The sequence below is a fragment of the Miniopterus schreibersii genome (assembly GCF_964146895.1).
Source record: "Miniopterus schreibersii genome assembly, chromosome: 1".
In the NCBI taxonomy this organism is placed as follows: domain Eukaryota; kingdom Metazoa; phylum Chordata; class Mammalia; order Chiroptera; family Miniopteridae; genus Miniopterus; species Miniopterus schreibersii.
In genome coordinates, this window is record NC_138101.1 from 179,539,962 (window position 1) to 179,557,396 (window position 17,435).

The window sequence follows — 17,435 nt, forward strand, 5'->3', positions numbered from 1 at the left end:
CCCCCTCAAAATTTTCACAGTGCTGAGGCTGAGAAACTTTGCTCTAGAGCATGCATTCTCAGTGGGCATGATGTCACCCTCAAGGGGGGGTGGAAATTAGTTCTTGAGAGTGTGGTGAAAATCTTTTTATAAAGATTTTTAAAAAGTACATATATACATATTGTACATAGAGAAATACAATGTGTCTGTGGTGGTAAAATTTCATGAGGGATAGAGTGTTTAGAAAACTTACACTTCTGTGTGATTTTCTTTTGCTCTCACACTGCTACCACATGTTCAACACTTCTGACACCAGATGTGTGGGTTTTTTCCCCAGACCAAGCAGCTGGGTGTCCTACAATTTGATTCATTTCTGACACCTCCTACCTAGACATAGTGTAAGGGCTCAGTCCCATGAGACTCTCCCCCTGCCCCCATTCAAATGCCAGTCCCAAGTCCAGGTTATCACCTGTGCTTCTGATTGATTGGCTGTAAATCGGAGGTTCCCATGACCCATCAGGTTTGTTTAACTTATTAGAGCAGCTCACAGAACTCAGGAAAACAGTTTACTTACCATTTACCAGTTTATTATGAAAGGATGTGGTAAAAGATACAGATGAACATCCAGCTGGAAGGACTGCATAGGTCATGTATAAGGGAAGGGGCACAGAACTTTCAGGACTTGTCCAAGTGTGCCAGCTATCCAGCACCTGCAGGAATTCACCAACTTGGAAGCTCTCCAAACACATACTGTTGGGATTTTGTGGAGTCTTCATCATGTAGGCTTGGTCAATTATTAACTCCATTTCCAGCCCCTCTCTCCTCGCTGGAGAATTGGGAGAGAAGCTGAAAATCACAAGCTTCTAGTATTTCTTGTTTTTTCAGGTGCCCAGCCCCCACCAGGAGCGTATCAGGAGTCACTTTATTAGAACAAGAGACAACATTCCTATCACCTCGGAAATTCCAAGGGATTTAGGTGTCACTCACTAGAGCCTAAGACCAAATATTAGAAGAAAAGATTCTCCTAGTGCTCTTATTACTTAGGAAATTCCAAGGGTTTTAGGAACCAGAGGCAGAAAATAATATATATTTTTTCTGTTATTTCTCAGGGTAATTAGGGGAAAAAATGTCTAAAAAGGAAACTTAGGAGGGCAATAATGAGGAAAAGTTGAAAAATACTGCCTTGGAGGGAGACTGTTTAGTGTAGTGGTTAAAAACTCAGGTTCTTAACCATTGGAGTAAGACTGGATATAAATCCTGTTTCTACCACTTACCAGCTGCCAGCAAATGACTTCATAGTCTCAATTTTCTTATCGGTAAAATGGAGATTATAATAGTACTTTCTTCAAAGGACTGTTGTGAGATATCCATTTAAAACACCTGTTGCTTGGTAAAACACGAAATTAGTCATTTTTAATATCGAGGCGAGAAAGGGTCTGGTTTATTGAGGTATTACCATTCCTCAGAAGAGTATCTGGAACTTAATAGGTTCAGTAAGTACATGTTGAATGAATGAATAAAGCTCTTATCCATTAAGTGTGTCAGATTTGCCTTTATGGAAAATGAGGAAATGGTAGTAGTAAGACATGTTACATACTCTCCTTCATTCTTTTTTCTGTGAGGCACCTTTCACACTTGCCTCACCTTAAATCTCGTGTGTGATACATTACTTAATTTTAGCATTTACTTTTAAAGGTGGGAATGGATTATATAAGTATGCAATACCATCACTGTTTCAAGCAAATTGAGGTAGCTCAGCGCAAAATGATGTATGGGTTCTGTTAATATTCCTAAGAGAGCTAATTTACTTTTAATTTCTAAATTTTTCTAATTTCCATTCTGTGTTAGGATCTTAGCTTGCAGTTTATTCCTTTGAATTTTAGTGAAACATAAAAGACCACAAATAACTTTTGAAAACTTAATTTTTTGTGTATATTATTTTATTTCAAATATTTATTTTTACTTGATCCTCATAGTTTGACTTTTTCTTTGGCTTTATACTTTTGTTACTGAATTAAATTATTTTGATTTTTAAGTGTTAAATTTGAGCTGTTTTGCGCTTGTATAGTATATTATATCAATAGCAACATAGTTAATAAGTGCAAGAGGAATCCCATTTTTTTTATATGTATTGGCCTATAAAATCCCACTGAATATATCCTGAACTGGTATTTTGTGAGGTGTAGTAAAAAGATAACCTGCCCTGGCCTGTGTGCTCAGTTGGTTGAGCTGTGGTCCCATGCCCCACGAGATGGCTGGTTCCATTTCTGGTCAGGACACATGCCCGGGTTGTGGTTCGATCCCCAATAGGTGGCCTGCAGGAGGCAACCTATTGATGTTTCTCTCCTTCTCCCTTCCTCTCTCTCTCAAATCAATTTTTTTTAAAAAAGATAACCTGGCTGCTATTCTTTAGAATTGCAAAGTGATGTTGGGAGAGAGCTCGTTAATGAATTCTTATTTTCACTTACTATGAACCGTGAAAAATTATTTCGATAGAATGTATCAGAAACAAATGGAATAAAGGAATGGGTCAAGTTATTTAAGTTGGACTTGATGAGACAGCTTCCGGTCCTCATTTACCATATAGATGAATTGTTTTTATGAATTTACTGAATTGTTTTTATCAAGTTACTTGGATTTACTTAGACTAATTAAACCAATAAAAAGTGATTTATATACCAAAATGTCAATTTAACTAATTTACAAAAGGAGATATGAAGCAAGATAGTTCTTAGTATAGGATAACTCATCTTTCCAGGATGGTTAGGTCTACTCAGAAAAACATGTAAATCAAGATATTGGTGCCTCAAGTTATATTCTTATGATTTCATTTGGGGAATTTTTTGGTAAAGAATGAAGCCCAGTCTGTAGATATACATTTGGTTAATATTGAAAGATAAACCTGTACCAGTCCCTTTATTTTATTAGATGCGTAACTATCTATACCTTCCTGTTTTTGTTTGCTGTTCTGGCATAATGTAATAGCCAGTTATAATTTTCAGTTATTGTTTATTGTACTGTAGGTTGGCTGCTGCTTCATGGCTTGGGAGTAGGTGTGTTAATCTCGGCAGGAAACCACTTCCGCAGATAGGGTTTTTGTGAATTACTGATTCTACCTATGTAGTTTAGATTATCGGGTAGTTGTTACCTTCATTTTTGAAAAATTTCCAGAACTTCATTTCCAGAATGTGCTATCTTAATTGACAAATTCTTTTAGACAAGAATAGTTTGGAGACCCAGAATTATGTGACATTTGTTTTACCTCCCTTTTGCTCTCTGTAGTAACCTAAAGATGATTATGGAAACTGAGGGGAAGCTCCACTGTAAAGTACATTGTAGTTTTTTCCCTCCTATCATCTTGTTCTTGTTTTGTAGCATTTCATCTTTAATCCATCGTGTTTCTTTATATAGATTAATATAAGGCCAGATCCTTCCTCCCAACTCTCACTCAGCAAAAAAAGAATGAAACCATATTATCTGACTCATTACAGTGTCTGTTCTGTTCTCTGCTCCTTGCTCAGTCATTCTCCCTCCAGTTGCCTTTTTTGTGCTTTCAAAAAGTCCTAAAAAAATTAACATAGATATAGTAACTTTAACTAGGGGATAACTTATTCACTTGTAAGTGCTGAATATCATGATAATAAATTATAAAGATTAAGTTAAAAACTATATAGGTTATTAGGTTATGGAGATGGGAATATGCACTTATGAGAAGAATGATAAAAGAACAGTTGTCATAATGAAATGCAAATGGTATTTGTGATAAAGAGGACTTCCACTGACAGCATCATATATATGTACATTCAAAAAGTGTTGCAAGTTAAATGATACATAGAAATGATGCTGATGTGCTATGTGAGCCTATGTTAGGTCAGCTTATAATAGCTTTTGTGATGAAGAGAGCACTGTTGCTAAAGATAGATGTGAATGAATTGAACAAAATTGTTTCATGAAATAGAGTAGAAATGCAGTTTATGTAAATATGTTTTATATAACATTTTAAAAAATATTTATTGTTGAGAGTATTACAGGTGTCCCATCCCCCCCCCCATTGACCCCCTCTGCTTTGCTCCCATCCCCTTCCCAGGCCTTCACCCTGTTATTAACTGTGTCCATGGGTTATGCATATATGCATATAACTTCTTTGGTTAATCTCTTCCCACCCTCCACTCCCCTTCCCTCTTTCCTCTGAAATATGATCGTCTATTGCCTGCATCAATGTCTCTGGATCTATTTAGTTCGTCAGATTCTTTTGTTAATTAGCTTCTTCGTAAAGAAGACTCTTCAACTTTTCCTGTAGTGCTGGTCTGGTGGTGATGAACTCCTTTAGCTTTTTCTTATCTGTGAAGCTCTTTATTTGGTCTTCAGTTCTAAATGATAGCTTTGCTGGGTAGAGCAATCTTGGTTGTAGTTTCATGTTTTTCATCACTTTGAATATTTCTTGCCACTCCCTTCTGGCCTGCAAAGTTTCTGTTGAGAAATCAGCTGACAGTTGTATGGGTGCTCCCTTGTAGGTAACTAATTGCTTTTCTTTTGCTGCTTTTAAGATTCTCTCTTTGTCTTTAACCTTTGGCATTTAAATTATGATGTGCCTTGCTGTGGGCCTCTTTGGGTTCCTCTTGTTTGGACCCTCTGTGCTTCCTGGACTTGTAAGTCTATTTCTTTCCCCAGGTAGGGGAAGTTTTCTATAATTTTTCAAATAGGTTTTCAATTTCTTGTTCTCTTTCTTCCCCTTCTGGCACCCCAATAATATGAATGTTGGGCCTCTTGAAGTTGTCCCAGAGGCTCCTTATACTATTTTCATATTTCTGGATTATTTTTTCTTTTTGTTCTGGTTGGGTGTTTTTTGTTTCCTCTTGTTCCAAATTGCTGATTTGATTCTCAGCATCCTCTACTCTACTGTTGATTCCATGTAAATTATTCATTTCAGTTCCTATAGCCTTCATTTCAAATTGGTACTTTATTATGTTATCGATTTTCTCAGTTATTTCCATAGTAGCCTGCTTAAACATCCTTATAACCAAAATTCTGAACTCTGTATCTGTTAGCTTGGTTGGATCTATTTCATTTAGTTCCTCTTCTAGAGATTTCTTCTGTTCTTTCCTTTGTGATATGTTTCTTTGCCTCCACATTTTGGCTGCTTCCAGGTGTTTGTTTCTATGTATTAGGTAGAGCTGCTATGCCTCCTGGAATTTGTAGAGTGGCTTTGTGTATTAGGTGTCCTGTAGGGTCCAGTGGCTCAGCCTCCCCAGTCTCCTGAGCTGGGCCTTTTCGGTGCTCCCCTGTATGGGCTGTGTGCACTGTCCTGTTGTAGTTCAGCCTTGGTTGCTGTTGGCATCACTGGGAGGAATTCACCCCCAGGCCAGTCAGCTGTGAGGACCAGCTGCAGCTACAGCCAAAGAGCTGCTGTGCTGGAGATACCCCTATGGAGCACGATTTACTTCAGTGGAGCTTTGGTGTTCACCAGGTGCGCCCCTTGAGTGTGTCACTCATGGATGTGGTAGGGTTGTAATCCAGCGTGGTGGAGTCTGACCACCAGGTGCACTGTCTCTGGGGTCTCCTGGGAGGTGCAAAGTCAGCCTCTGCCAGTGCCTTGCCCAGGGCCACCCAGCATGAACTACACAGCAAACCGTAGTTGGCTGCTACTTGTGCTGAGCTTGGAGTTGCCCAGGAGAGGCCAAGCTATGAGGCAATGCAGGCTGCTGCTAGTGCCAGGCCTGGGGCCACTTATCAAGCTGTATGGGGCACGCTGCTGCTTGTTTGAGAGATTTTAGGAAAGTCCTAAGCATGAGGTTCAAGAAGCCACTTGCACAGAAAAGCCCCTGGAAATGGCCTGGATGAGCCTGCAGGTGGGGAGAGGCGGGGCCTCGGGAATCACGGGGCGGGGCCAAAGGTGTGAGTCACATGCTGGCGATTCAAATATGGCACCTGCCTGCCTGCCGGCTGTGTGGGGGGTGGGCTTGCCAAAGGAGCCATGGCCTCTGCCAGCTCTTCTGCCTGGGAGGAAGCCGCCTCTCCAGCCCTGGCCTGGATTTCAGGCAGGTTAGTTCCTCCCCAAGTGTCCCAGGTCCTTTCCATCTGCTGCCTGGCGCTGGGCTCAGAGGGAGCACGTCTGAGTGAGTCCCTGCGTGGGCCTTTTAAGAGGAGCTGCTGGGGGTCCTGCAGCTTCCGTGACCCTCAACGACAGTCCCCACTGGTTTCACAGCCTGGAATTGTGGGAACTTCTCTTCCTGGCCCTGGAGCCCTGGGCTGGGGGCCTGCTGTGGGGCTGGGACCCCTCACTCCTCCTGGAAACCTCCACGCCGAGATGCCCTCCCGGGTTTAAACCACTGCACTGGGTGTGGGCCCGCGGCTGTGTCTCCGTGATTCAGCCCTGATCCGCCCGTGTCTCTGCCTCTCCTACTTGTCTCGGTGCTGCTTCAGTTCCCTGGTTGTAGGGCTTCTGTGCAGCCAAATTTCAGGAGGCTCTGAGTGATGGTGGTTCTGTGTTTTAGTTGTGATTTTGATGTGGTTGCGGGAGGTGACTGGTGCAGCTGTTATCTTGTTTCTCTCCCTCTATAACATTTTAACTATAAAGACATTGACTTTCCCCCAAATTGGTAGGTTCAAGTTGTCTAAAAGCCATTTTTTTCTTTTCTTGCTGGGGAAAATAGAAGTATAGGAAAATTCCTATGAAGTATATAAGATTATTTTAGTACATCAGTATACATCCTTATTTCTATTTGTTAGGGGTTTTCCCCCCTCCCTTATTTTTTATGCCTGTGCCCTGTCTTCTCATATGTTTTAAGTTGCCTATCTCTGGCTCCTAGTACATATATGTTGATGATGAATTGTATGTACTATTACTTTGGGTCCTTTTTACAGTACATTTTGAATGTTGCCTCCCTAAGAAGATCATTGTACTGTAGTTCAAAATATGAATCTAAATACATGTTTTAGTGCTAGTGACATAAATAAAAAATGCAAATATTATCAGATAAAAAGATAATATTTAGTATTTTTGTCAATTCTTCTTATTAAAATATTTATTATGTAGATAAAATTCAGACTTCTGCAGAAATATGGGTAGGCTCAAATTCTAATAGTTTATTTGTAAACCAGTTACATTTGGATAAATGTATTCTGAGTTTTTTTTTGTTTGTTTTTTTAAAATATATCTTTATTGATTTCAGTGAGAGGAGAGGAGAGGGAGAGAGAGAGAGACAGAAACATCAATGATGAGAGAGCCATTGATCAGCAGCCTAGCCTGCAACCTGGGCATGTGCCCTGACCGGGAATTGAACCTTGATCGCCTGGATCCTAGGTCTACGCTCAACCGCTGAGCCACGCCCGGCCGGGCTGTATTCTGAGTTTGCTACAGAGGTTCCCAACCGGCCTTCTGAAATCAGTTTGACTCATTGTATAGTTGGATTTACAGAAAATTATATATGTTATTTCCTGTGGGAAACTATGCTTTCATCTCAGCATTGGGAGTACTTTCCTCCTTTTCCTCTGCAGCAATGTCCTCTGAAAGAAAATATCCACCTCACTTTTCTAAGTCCTTTCCTTTGGGGTCAGGCTGTATATGAAACTTGTAAGGTTTAAAACATTTATTTTCTTTCTGATCTGAACTTCTCTTACCCCTAATTAACAGTAATTTTCTACAATTTATGGGCAATATTTGGTTTCTAAGCCCTTCTTCCTCCCTTTCCCCCCAATATTCTCTGTGCCAGAAAGGAAATGAAAGGTGGTACAGATATAGAACTGTTTTGTGTATGGTAGGAATTAGTGTATCCATTTACCCTTTTTGTGAATTTGCTGAAAGAGATTTTCCACCAGGATGAGTAAATACAGATGTTTCTACCAGCCTCCAGTTTACCAGTAGAAAAGCTAGAACTCAGCGCCAGTTGGGTAAGTTCAGTAGCTTTACAAAAAATGGTTAGGTCTTAATTTGCCCCATTGGTTATTTGTACCCAGTGAAAATAGCTGTAAGACCGATTTGGGGGCAGACTGTAGAAAAAAAGAAAGAAGGCAGCACTCCTATTGTTATTACTGCCTAGTTTTTATTCTGATAAAGTGTTAAGAAAAGTTAGTCCAAATATTATTGATGAATGGAACATACAATTTAGGAAATGGTTAGTATCTGTGTGGGTTTTTTTCCTTTCTCCCTGCCTCGGGTATAAGGCATACTGCTTTCAAATTCTGCTAATTTTTGTTTACATTTACCGGACTTTTTTCCTATTGTTTAATTTTTACTTCATTTTCTACAACCGATTGGCAGAGCAGATAGAACTTTAAAACTAAGAAAAATTGAATTTTAGTTTTTCTGTAGATATGTCTGCGATTGTTTGTTTTAGTTGAGTAGAACCTTGGTAGTTGGCAACAAAGATTCCAAACCACACAAGGAAAGAAGCATGGATTTCAAAAGAATAATCTGAATGAATTTAGTGTTGTGAACCTGGAAACAAAACTGTTCCTCAATTTTTTCTTATAGCTGGATATTGAACTATAGGGTAGCAAAGAATGGCCTCAAGGGAATGACAATTGTATTTATTAGTTATAAATTTATAGCTAAACATTTTGAGGGAAAATGTGTAATTTAAGGAGGTGTGTAGAAATGTGACCTTCTGGGTATCTATTTGTATTTTGAAAGGCTGACCTAATTTTTTTTTTTTTTTTTTTACTTTCTATGATTTTCTTCCAATTAATCTACTTTTTTTCTTTTAAATATATCTTTATTGATTTCAGAGAGAGGAAAGGAGAGAGAGAGAGAGATAGAAACATCAATGATGAGAGAGTCATCGATCAGCAGCCTAGCCTGCAACCCGGGCATGTGCCCTGACCAGGGATCGAACCCCGATCGCCTGGATCCTAGGTCGACGCTCAACCGCTGAGCCACGCCCGGCCGGGCCCAATTAATCTACTCTTTAAGAGAGACAGTGAGATATAGTCTTCATGTTTGTGTTTATTTAAAAAGTTTCCTTCATAGTAATGACAGCCCCTCTTCCCCTAGTCCCTACTTAGTTTTCTGCCTTGAAACTTTATCAGTTACATAAGGCCATTGAAGTCTTTATAATTTTCTAGTGGTTTCTGTTGAACCAATGGTATTTTCCCACAGTAATCCCAAACTAATGTTTTTTTAGATTTCTAGATTTTGATTTAGTGGTGTAGAAAATACTGAAAATTACAAATCTAACACAGCATAGACAATGAGCATATGTCACGTCTTTACACTGCTGCCCAAGGAAATAAGCATTGTATTAAATACCACTTTTCTACTTTGCAGTGTGCTAGCTATAGAGGAGAATTGGTCACTTGAGTTTTGAAATGAAATGTAAGATAAGGAGGTTACTTCTGGGGAGAAAAAGGGGGTATCTGTAATACTTTCAACAATAAAGTTAAATTTTAGAAAAGGTTACTTCACAACTACGATAATTCTAGTATGTTCATTTTTGTGACTACAACTGGATTTCTGAAGAGACCTATCAGAAATGTATTTGGCACCTTAAATATCTTGAACCTATCACTCCTGGCTGAAATATCACAACGTTAAGGATAAACTATCACAATTTTAGAAGACTACATTGGTGTAAAGGGCTCAGTATCCCAGCTTGTTTCTTAACATCTGATTTTCTTTCCTCACTGGAGAGATGACAAAGTTAAATATTAATTCATCTAACTTTTTTTTGTGTGTGTGTGATTTTAGAGAGATGAAAGGAGAGCGAGAAAGAGAGAAACATTGATATGAGAGAGAAACTTTACAAAGTGGTGACCCCCTATATTTCAAGTACCCTCCTGGCATCATACATAGTTATTAGAATATTATTGACTATATTCCCTGTGCTGTATGTTACAGCCCTATGACTATATTGTGCCTACCACTTGTACTTCTTAATCTCTTCATGTTTTTCATTCATTCCTCCAACTTCCTTCCCCTCTGGCAACCATCAATATGATCTCTGTACCTATGAGTCTGTTTCTATTTTGTTCTTCAGAGTTCACCTATAAGTGAAATCATTTGGTATTTGTTTTTCTCTGTCTAATATCACTTAGCATAATACCCTCTAAGTCCATCCATGCTGTTGCAAATGGTAAGGTTTTATTTTTTTATGGCCGAGTAATATTCCATTGTATGTATGTACCACAGCTTTTTAATCTGCTTATCTATTGATGGGTAATTAGGTTGCTTCCATATCTTGGCTATTGTAAATAACACTGCAATAAATATAGGGGGTGCATATGTGTTTCCAATCAGTGTTTTGGGTGTCTTCAGGTATATAACCGGAAATGGCATTGCTGGGTCATAAGGCATATCATTGCATGATAGGACTGACAAAAACCCAGCTTGTCTGTTTTAATGTTATAATCTTTTGCTATATAAGACATATGAGTTAGGTGTTTAAGATGTACAAAAAGAGTACCTGAAGTCTGTGATGACTGCTTGCAGGACTGTGACCTTTCCTAGTTATGTAATGAGGGCCTTGTTTGTCCATCAGTGTTACACCACCTTTATTCTCTGCTGTTCACTGTTTGTGGTATCCTAGGAAAGAAGTAAAACCAGCCTTTCCATCTAAGCAACTTGTAACGATAGATATTTACTTGAAGATAAGATGGCTTTTATTATCAGACTAGTTTCTAGGCTTTTGGTGTTTGATTTTAGGAGACCACTGAACCTTCTAAACACAGACATCTTTTAAAATTTTTCTTGTAACAGTGAAGCACAGTTACAGGGGGAGGGTTATGATCCATTTATGATTCACTACTCATATTGTCAGTTTTGCTGGAATCAGCTGAGAGCCCTGTGAAGGAATGCAAGTAGAGGAGAGAGAGAGCAAAGCCACACAACAGCCCAGTGTGTGTCTGTGCACCTTATCCCCCTTTGGGAAAAGTGAAAGTGTTGTAGCACAGCTGTCCTGTCACCTAGAAACCTCAAGGGTAACCTCTGACAGGAGTAAGTATTTAAGCTACATAGAATAAAATAAATGAGTTTCATTTTTAGTTTGAGTAGAAAATACAAGTGTTCATCATCTGATACTGGTTTCCAGTATGAAATGGTCACTTAATTTCCCCCCCCCCCCAGCCTTTTAATGTTCAGTGTTTAAAAGGATTTCTGTACTTACTATATAGATCCAACACACTTTAGTGTGTTTCTTGGCACTCAGTTATATACTGCTTTTAGCAATATGATAGTGGGGAAGAGAGAGTTTATTTAGATCTGTTGTAAGCATTCATCTTTGGCTTTTTTGTAGAGGCAAATACCATAGACCACTCAATATTAAGTAGTTTCTTTTCTCTTTTTCCATGTGGAGGGGCCATTAACATTTCTATTGAATTTGCCACTCTGAATAATAATGGTGAGGTTGCTCTCTGCATCCACCTAATTAATGTAATCAATCATTTTTATCTTAGTGTGGACTACGGTAAATAATAGTGGACTCTGACTCGTTTTTTTCATTGACATTGTACTTTTGAAAATGGAATTGGTATTGTGCCATATAGTCAAACCTGCGGTGGCATAGGCATAACAAAACCTCGATTAATTTTGTCATTTAGATGTTATTAAGATGGTAATCTTGGCTAAGCCATTCAAAGTTAGTAGGTCTCAATTTTCTGTCTGCAAATGAGGGTGTTGAACTAAATGATCTCCAAGAATTCTAGTTCTTATGTAAGCATATCATATGTAAACCAGCATCATGCAGAATTTTTGTAAATACTCTGAGCAGTATATACGTTCATATTTGTGTTTACTTTGAATTTTTTGTTAATTTGACTGTGTGTGTATGTATGTAGTGTGTATATTTTCTGCTTGGAAAAGGTTATTCAGCGCCTTTTTATTTTTTTAACAGTGAATGCTAGACTTATTAATGCTATAAATTAAACTTAGAATTTTAAATTCAACTCTTTACAGATTGAAAACATTTTAATAATCATTTTTAATAGGTTTGGTTTTTAAAATATGGCTTAAGATCCTTTTAAATTGCATTATAAATTTAGTATTCATTTTTAAGTACTTAGGTTATCCGACAAATATTTCTAAGTTCTTAAATCTTTTAAATCTGATATATATGGATTTTGTAAAATTTTAAATACATTTTTCAGCTTAAAGTTAATAAGCCTAAATCAGTTATTTATGACATTTTAAATTGGAATCACAGTTTTATTTTTTAGAAACACTAATATGAATGACTTCTTAATCTAAATATTTAAAAATAACAAATATATACCTATTATGCCCATATCCAACTCAAAAGTGGGCCTGAGTTACCTTTTTACCCTCTCCCAATTTTGACCCACACACTCTCCCTCTTTCTCCCCCACAAATAGAAAAAACCAACCAAACAATAACACCTTTTATTATATCTGTATTCTGAACCTGCCGAGTTCAACAGGATCTTTTCAGTTTCACTATCTCAAGCAATTTGAGATTACCTTTCCAAGCAAACTTAAGAGTTACAGTCTCAGATAACTGAAGTTGAATCTTATGAAAACATTTGGAATCTGGAGCTATAGACATCCAGAGTGATTTTTTTCCCTTATGAAAGTTGAGCCTAGTTTTATAGTCTCTACCAACAGTGACTCTGAGGCCGTACCTTCTAAGTCAGATGGTCTCTAAGCCTGCCACCCCCAGACTCAAGTCTCCCATCACTGAATCCTAAAGTGTGATGAGTCAGTCATCCCTATGCCCAGGATGCTTCTGACCTATTTCAGTTCTATTCATTACTTGATTCTATTCTGTATTATTTTATTTGGCAGTCTATAATTTCTAAGTGTTTTAAGTGTTTATATTTTAAAGTAAAACATACTTGGATTTTTCATCTCTCCCATGTCTCATCTGGTTTTACAGGCACAGTTCTAAGGTTTCAAATGACAGTTTTAACTCGCAATTTTGTAGAGCACAAAGAATGTTTGTATCTTAAAAAATCATAGAGAGAGCACATAAATATATATTTGGATCACAACCCTGTTTTATTCATGTATATGTATATATGTAATGTGATACCCTAACTCTCCAATTGTATATTATAAGCTTTTTGTCATGGTCTTTATGCCAGTACTGTCCATTGGAAATGTAATGTGAACCACATATGTAATTAAAATTTTTCTAGTAGCTACATTAAAAATAAGTAAAAATAAACAGATGAAATTAATTTTAATAATATTTTATTTGACAGTACTATAAATGTTATTTCAACATGTAATTGATATAAAAATTGAGATATTTTACATTCTTTTTTTTCATAGTGAATCTTTAAAATCCCATGCTGTTTTATTTACGGTACATAATTCAAGTCAAACTAACCACATTTCAGGTGCTCAGTAGCCTCATCTATCTAGTGGCTACTGTATTGGGCAGTGCTGTCTTATACTTTTGTAACATAATTGTTGCTTTGTGTGTGACTGTGTATGTTTATTATTAGTTACAGACTAATTGAATGAAATATAAGATATTTAAAAATGCACATCTTTTTTTTCTCTTAAAGGCCCTTCCTTCTTCTATGATTATAGTAGCAGTTTATTGTCCTGTGATAGCTGCTGTTTTCATTGTTCTGAAGATGGTCAACTATCGGCTCCACAGAGCACTGGATGCTGGAGAAGTTGTAGATAGGAATGCAAATGAGTTGGCAGATCAGCGAGCCAAAGCTGACCAAGGCAACTGTTCAAGTAGGAGAAAAGACAGCAATGGACCCAGGTAAGGAAACCCATGTCACTCAGTTTGTAATGATGTAGCTCATGCATGTGTACAGTGATGTTTTAAGGCAGTGATAGATCTTACCACTGTAGAGACAATGATGAGTACAGATTGTCACAGCAGGTCGCAGCAAAGCAAACTGGCATATCTCAGAGATTAAATTAATATCCTTGGCCTCACTGCTAAATAACATGTTGGAACCATAGTAGTTATAATTGTATAATAATTATTCAAACCAAAACCAATGGAAACCAGTCTAAAGAAATAATAAAGTTAAAGCAGGCTTATAAATCTTAGTATTTATGTATTATTTATACATATAAATAAAATGTATATATCTTAAGCAAATGGTAATATTTTGCTTGACATTTATAATTGCACTTTTCACTTAATCTGTTGTAACTATTTTTCAATTTTATATTCTCACCTTAGAAACTTAGCTGTTTCTTCCCTAGATGTTTGCATAACTGACTTCTTAGGGTTCAAATCTGTATAAACATCACCTTCTCCCGGAGGCTTTCTTTTCAGTCCCATCTCGAGTATTCCCCCTAGGGCTCAGTCACATTCTGTTGCATTATGACAGGGACTTTATTCATAGTCAAAAGTTGATCGTGCTTTATAGAAATAATGATCACCAATAGAACTTAACAGTTTTTATGTAAACAGTTGACATGCATAAAGTTCATTCAATCTTCAAAACAATTCTATGAGGTAGATGTGATTATCTTTGACTCACAGGTGTGGAAACTAAGGTGAGGAAGATCAAATAACCCAGAGAGTCTGAGCTGGAGTCCATGCTTTTAACCACTAGGCCATGTTTCCATTTAGTATAATATGTAGTATTTCAGGTATCAAGATAGAAATGTTATAACACAGGTAATGTTTCTGAATGTGTTCCAGTGCATTGAAAGCCTTTGTGTTACCCCTTTCAGTTACATTTTCTCCATCCCTCACATGATTACCCTGTTTGTTCCTTGAACAGATAATTTACCCTTGTGATAATTATGTTCATAGCATTAATCACTATCTGAAATTCTCTTACTTGATCATTTATTTGTATTTATAAGCATCTTGAAAGCAGGGACCTTGTTTTTCTTATCAACTATTCTCAGGCTCTAAAATACTGTCTGATACTGATAGGTACTCAGGAAATACTTGAAATAGTTTTTTCTGTAATATTATTTTTGACTTCATAATATTTCATTTTGTGGGTATACCATATTTACTATCTTGTTTTTAGTTATTTCAGTTATTTTCAAATTCAAATATTGATCAATATGATGTATAAATTTTAAATGATTAATTTTTAATCATAATTTAGTAAAGTTAGAATTACTAGGAAGCTATACCCATTTTTAAGATTTTTCAATATATATTGCCAGATTCCAAAGTTTTTACTTTTTAATTACAATGACCAGCAGTTTAGGGCTTCTTTTTTTGTACTTTTGACAACACAGTATTTAGTATTTTCACAAAACTATAATAGAGATCTCATTGTTTAATTTTTCAGTGTTTGGATTACTAGTGACATGGAAGTATTTTTCTTGTGTTATTACTATTTATATTTGCTATTTCGTTGGTTGTCGTTTTATTGGTGGTTAGTTTTTTGCTATTGATTTGGAGAAGATATTTATTTATGTAGGATATTAACTGTCTTTTATGTCAAATACTTTTCAGTTTATGGCATTTTATTTATTTATTTATTTATTTTTATGTGATCTCTTCTGTGAATGTTTATTAGTTGTACCTTTGATATAGCAAGTTTTGTAAGATTTTTTTTTACCCCAAATTATATAAATATTCACATGTGTCTACTTTCAGTATTCTTATTTTATTTTGCACTCTTAAATTGTGGTCAGTCTGAAAACATTATAACTTATTTTCTTTTTTAGGTTTATTAGTCCCAACACCATTTAGTGAATAATAAATATTTTTCCACAGTGATTTTAAATCCTTTATTTTTCATGTAGCATACTTATGTCAGTTTCTGGGTTTTGTTTTCTGTCCTATTGATCTTTCTTTTTCTTTATACCAGACTGTTTTTTGGGGTAAGTGCCCTCACTGGGAATTGAATCTGCCACCTTTTGGTATATGGGACTGTGCTCCAACCAAGTGAACCACATCAGCCAGGGCCACGTTGATTCCTTTTTTTTTTTGGTTAATCCTCACTTGAGGATATTTTTTCTTCATTGATTTTTAGAGAGAGTAAGAAGGGAAGGGGGAGGGTGAGAAAGAAAGAGAGAGAGACACACACATCGATTGGTTGCCTCTGGCATGTACCCCAGGCGGGGCAGGGAAGGAGCCTGCAACCCAGGTACATGCCCTTGACTGGGAATTGAACCCTTGACCCTTTGGTGCACATGCTGACACTCTAACCACTGAGTCCCACGTACCAGGGCATCCATGTTAATTCTTATAGCTATCATTTGTTTATATTTACTGTAGGAGTAGACTGTAACTTACCCATTCTTCTGTTGATAGCCATTCAGTTTATTCTTAATTTTTGGCTGTGATAAAACGTTATTGTGTATGTTCCTAGTACACATGTATATATCTGATGTATATAAATAAGCTTGCTTGTAGGGTATTTTTATGTTCAGTTTTATTAGGTAATTCCAAGCTGTTTGCCAAGATGATTGTATCAGTTTACACTCTCACCATTAGTGGGTGAAAATCCTTATTGTTCCATATCCTTGTCAATATTTTATTTCGGTAAGCTTTAAAAAATTGCCATTCAGGTAAGTGTTAAATGTTTCTCATTGTGACTTTCAGTGAACCTTTCTGATTAGTAATGAGGTTGAGAAACTTATATATACACATGGTCCATTTAAGTTTTCTTTCCAATGCACGTTCATGTCTTGTTTCATATTTATTTGGAGTTGTTCTCTTCTTATTGACTAATTGTTTTAAAAAATGTTTATAATACTCCTTTATTGGTTTTATACACACACACACACAAACATTACAGACATCTTTTCAAGTTTGTGACTTGTCATTTTACTTTCCTTAAGGTTTCTTATGATTATCATACACTTAAATTTAATATAAGATTTATCACTTTTTTGTAATTAGCATTTTTGTGTCTTGTTTATGAAATTATTTCCTTTTTAAATTTTCATGCTTCTTTTCACATTTCAATTCTACTAGAAATTATTCTAATCTGTAGTATCAGGTAGGGATTCTCAAGACTTGTTTTTCTCTTTATGAATACCTGGTTTAATCAGTATTTGTTCTTTGTTTTGTTTTGTTTTTAAAAAATATATCTTTATTGATTTCAGAGAGAGGAAGGGAGAGGGAGAGAGAGAGATAGAAACATCAATGATGAGTCATTGATCGGCTGCAGCCCGTAACCCAGGCATGTGCTCTGACCGGGAATCGAACCCCGATCGCCTGGATCCTAGGTCGATGCTCAACCGCTGAGCCACCCCCGACTGGGCTTAATCAGTATTTGTTAAACAGACTATCTTTTCCTTGATTATCTGCAGTACTTTGCTGTCATAAATTAAGTTTTCATATATGGTTGGTGTGCTTCTGGGCTCTCTTTTCAGTTTTGTTTATCCAGTCGTCCCTGCCTATGCCGTTACCACACTATCCTGGTATCTGTAACATGACTTGCTATATCCTGTGGGCAAACCTCCTACCTTGTTCTTTTTCAGGAGTGACTTTGCTGTTCTTGGCTCTTCGCTCTTTGATATAAACTTTAGAGTCTACTGGGAAAGCCCTGCAAGAACTTAGGATTTTTATTGGAGTTACATTGAATCGATATCTTTACCATATTTGATTTCTC

The 17,435-nt window shown here is 36.8% G+C and overlaps 1 protein-coding gene across 4 annotated transcripts in view; it reads left to right on the forward strand.

Moving 5' to 3' along the window:
* The window catches only part of PCNX1 (pecanex 1), a 132,794-nt gene that overhangs the window by 20,799 nt on the left and 94,560 nt on the right, over positions 1–17,435 (forward strand). For all 4 annotated transcript variants that reach the window (XM_081128315.1, XM_081128316.1, XM_081128317.1 and 1 more), the window contains exon 2: positions 13,440–13,648. In XM_081128315.1, coding sequence (XP_080984441.1) covers positions 13,440–13,648 — 209 coding nt within the window. The remainder of the gene's footprint in view (positions 1–13,439; positions 13,649–17,435) is intronic.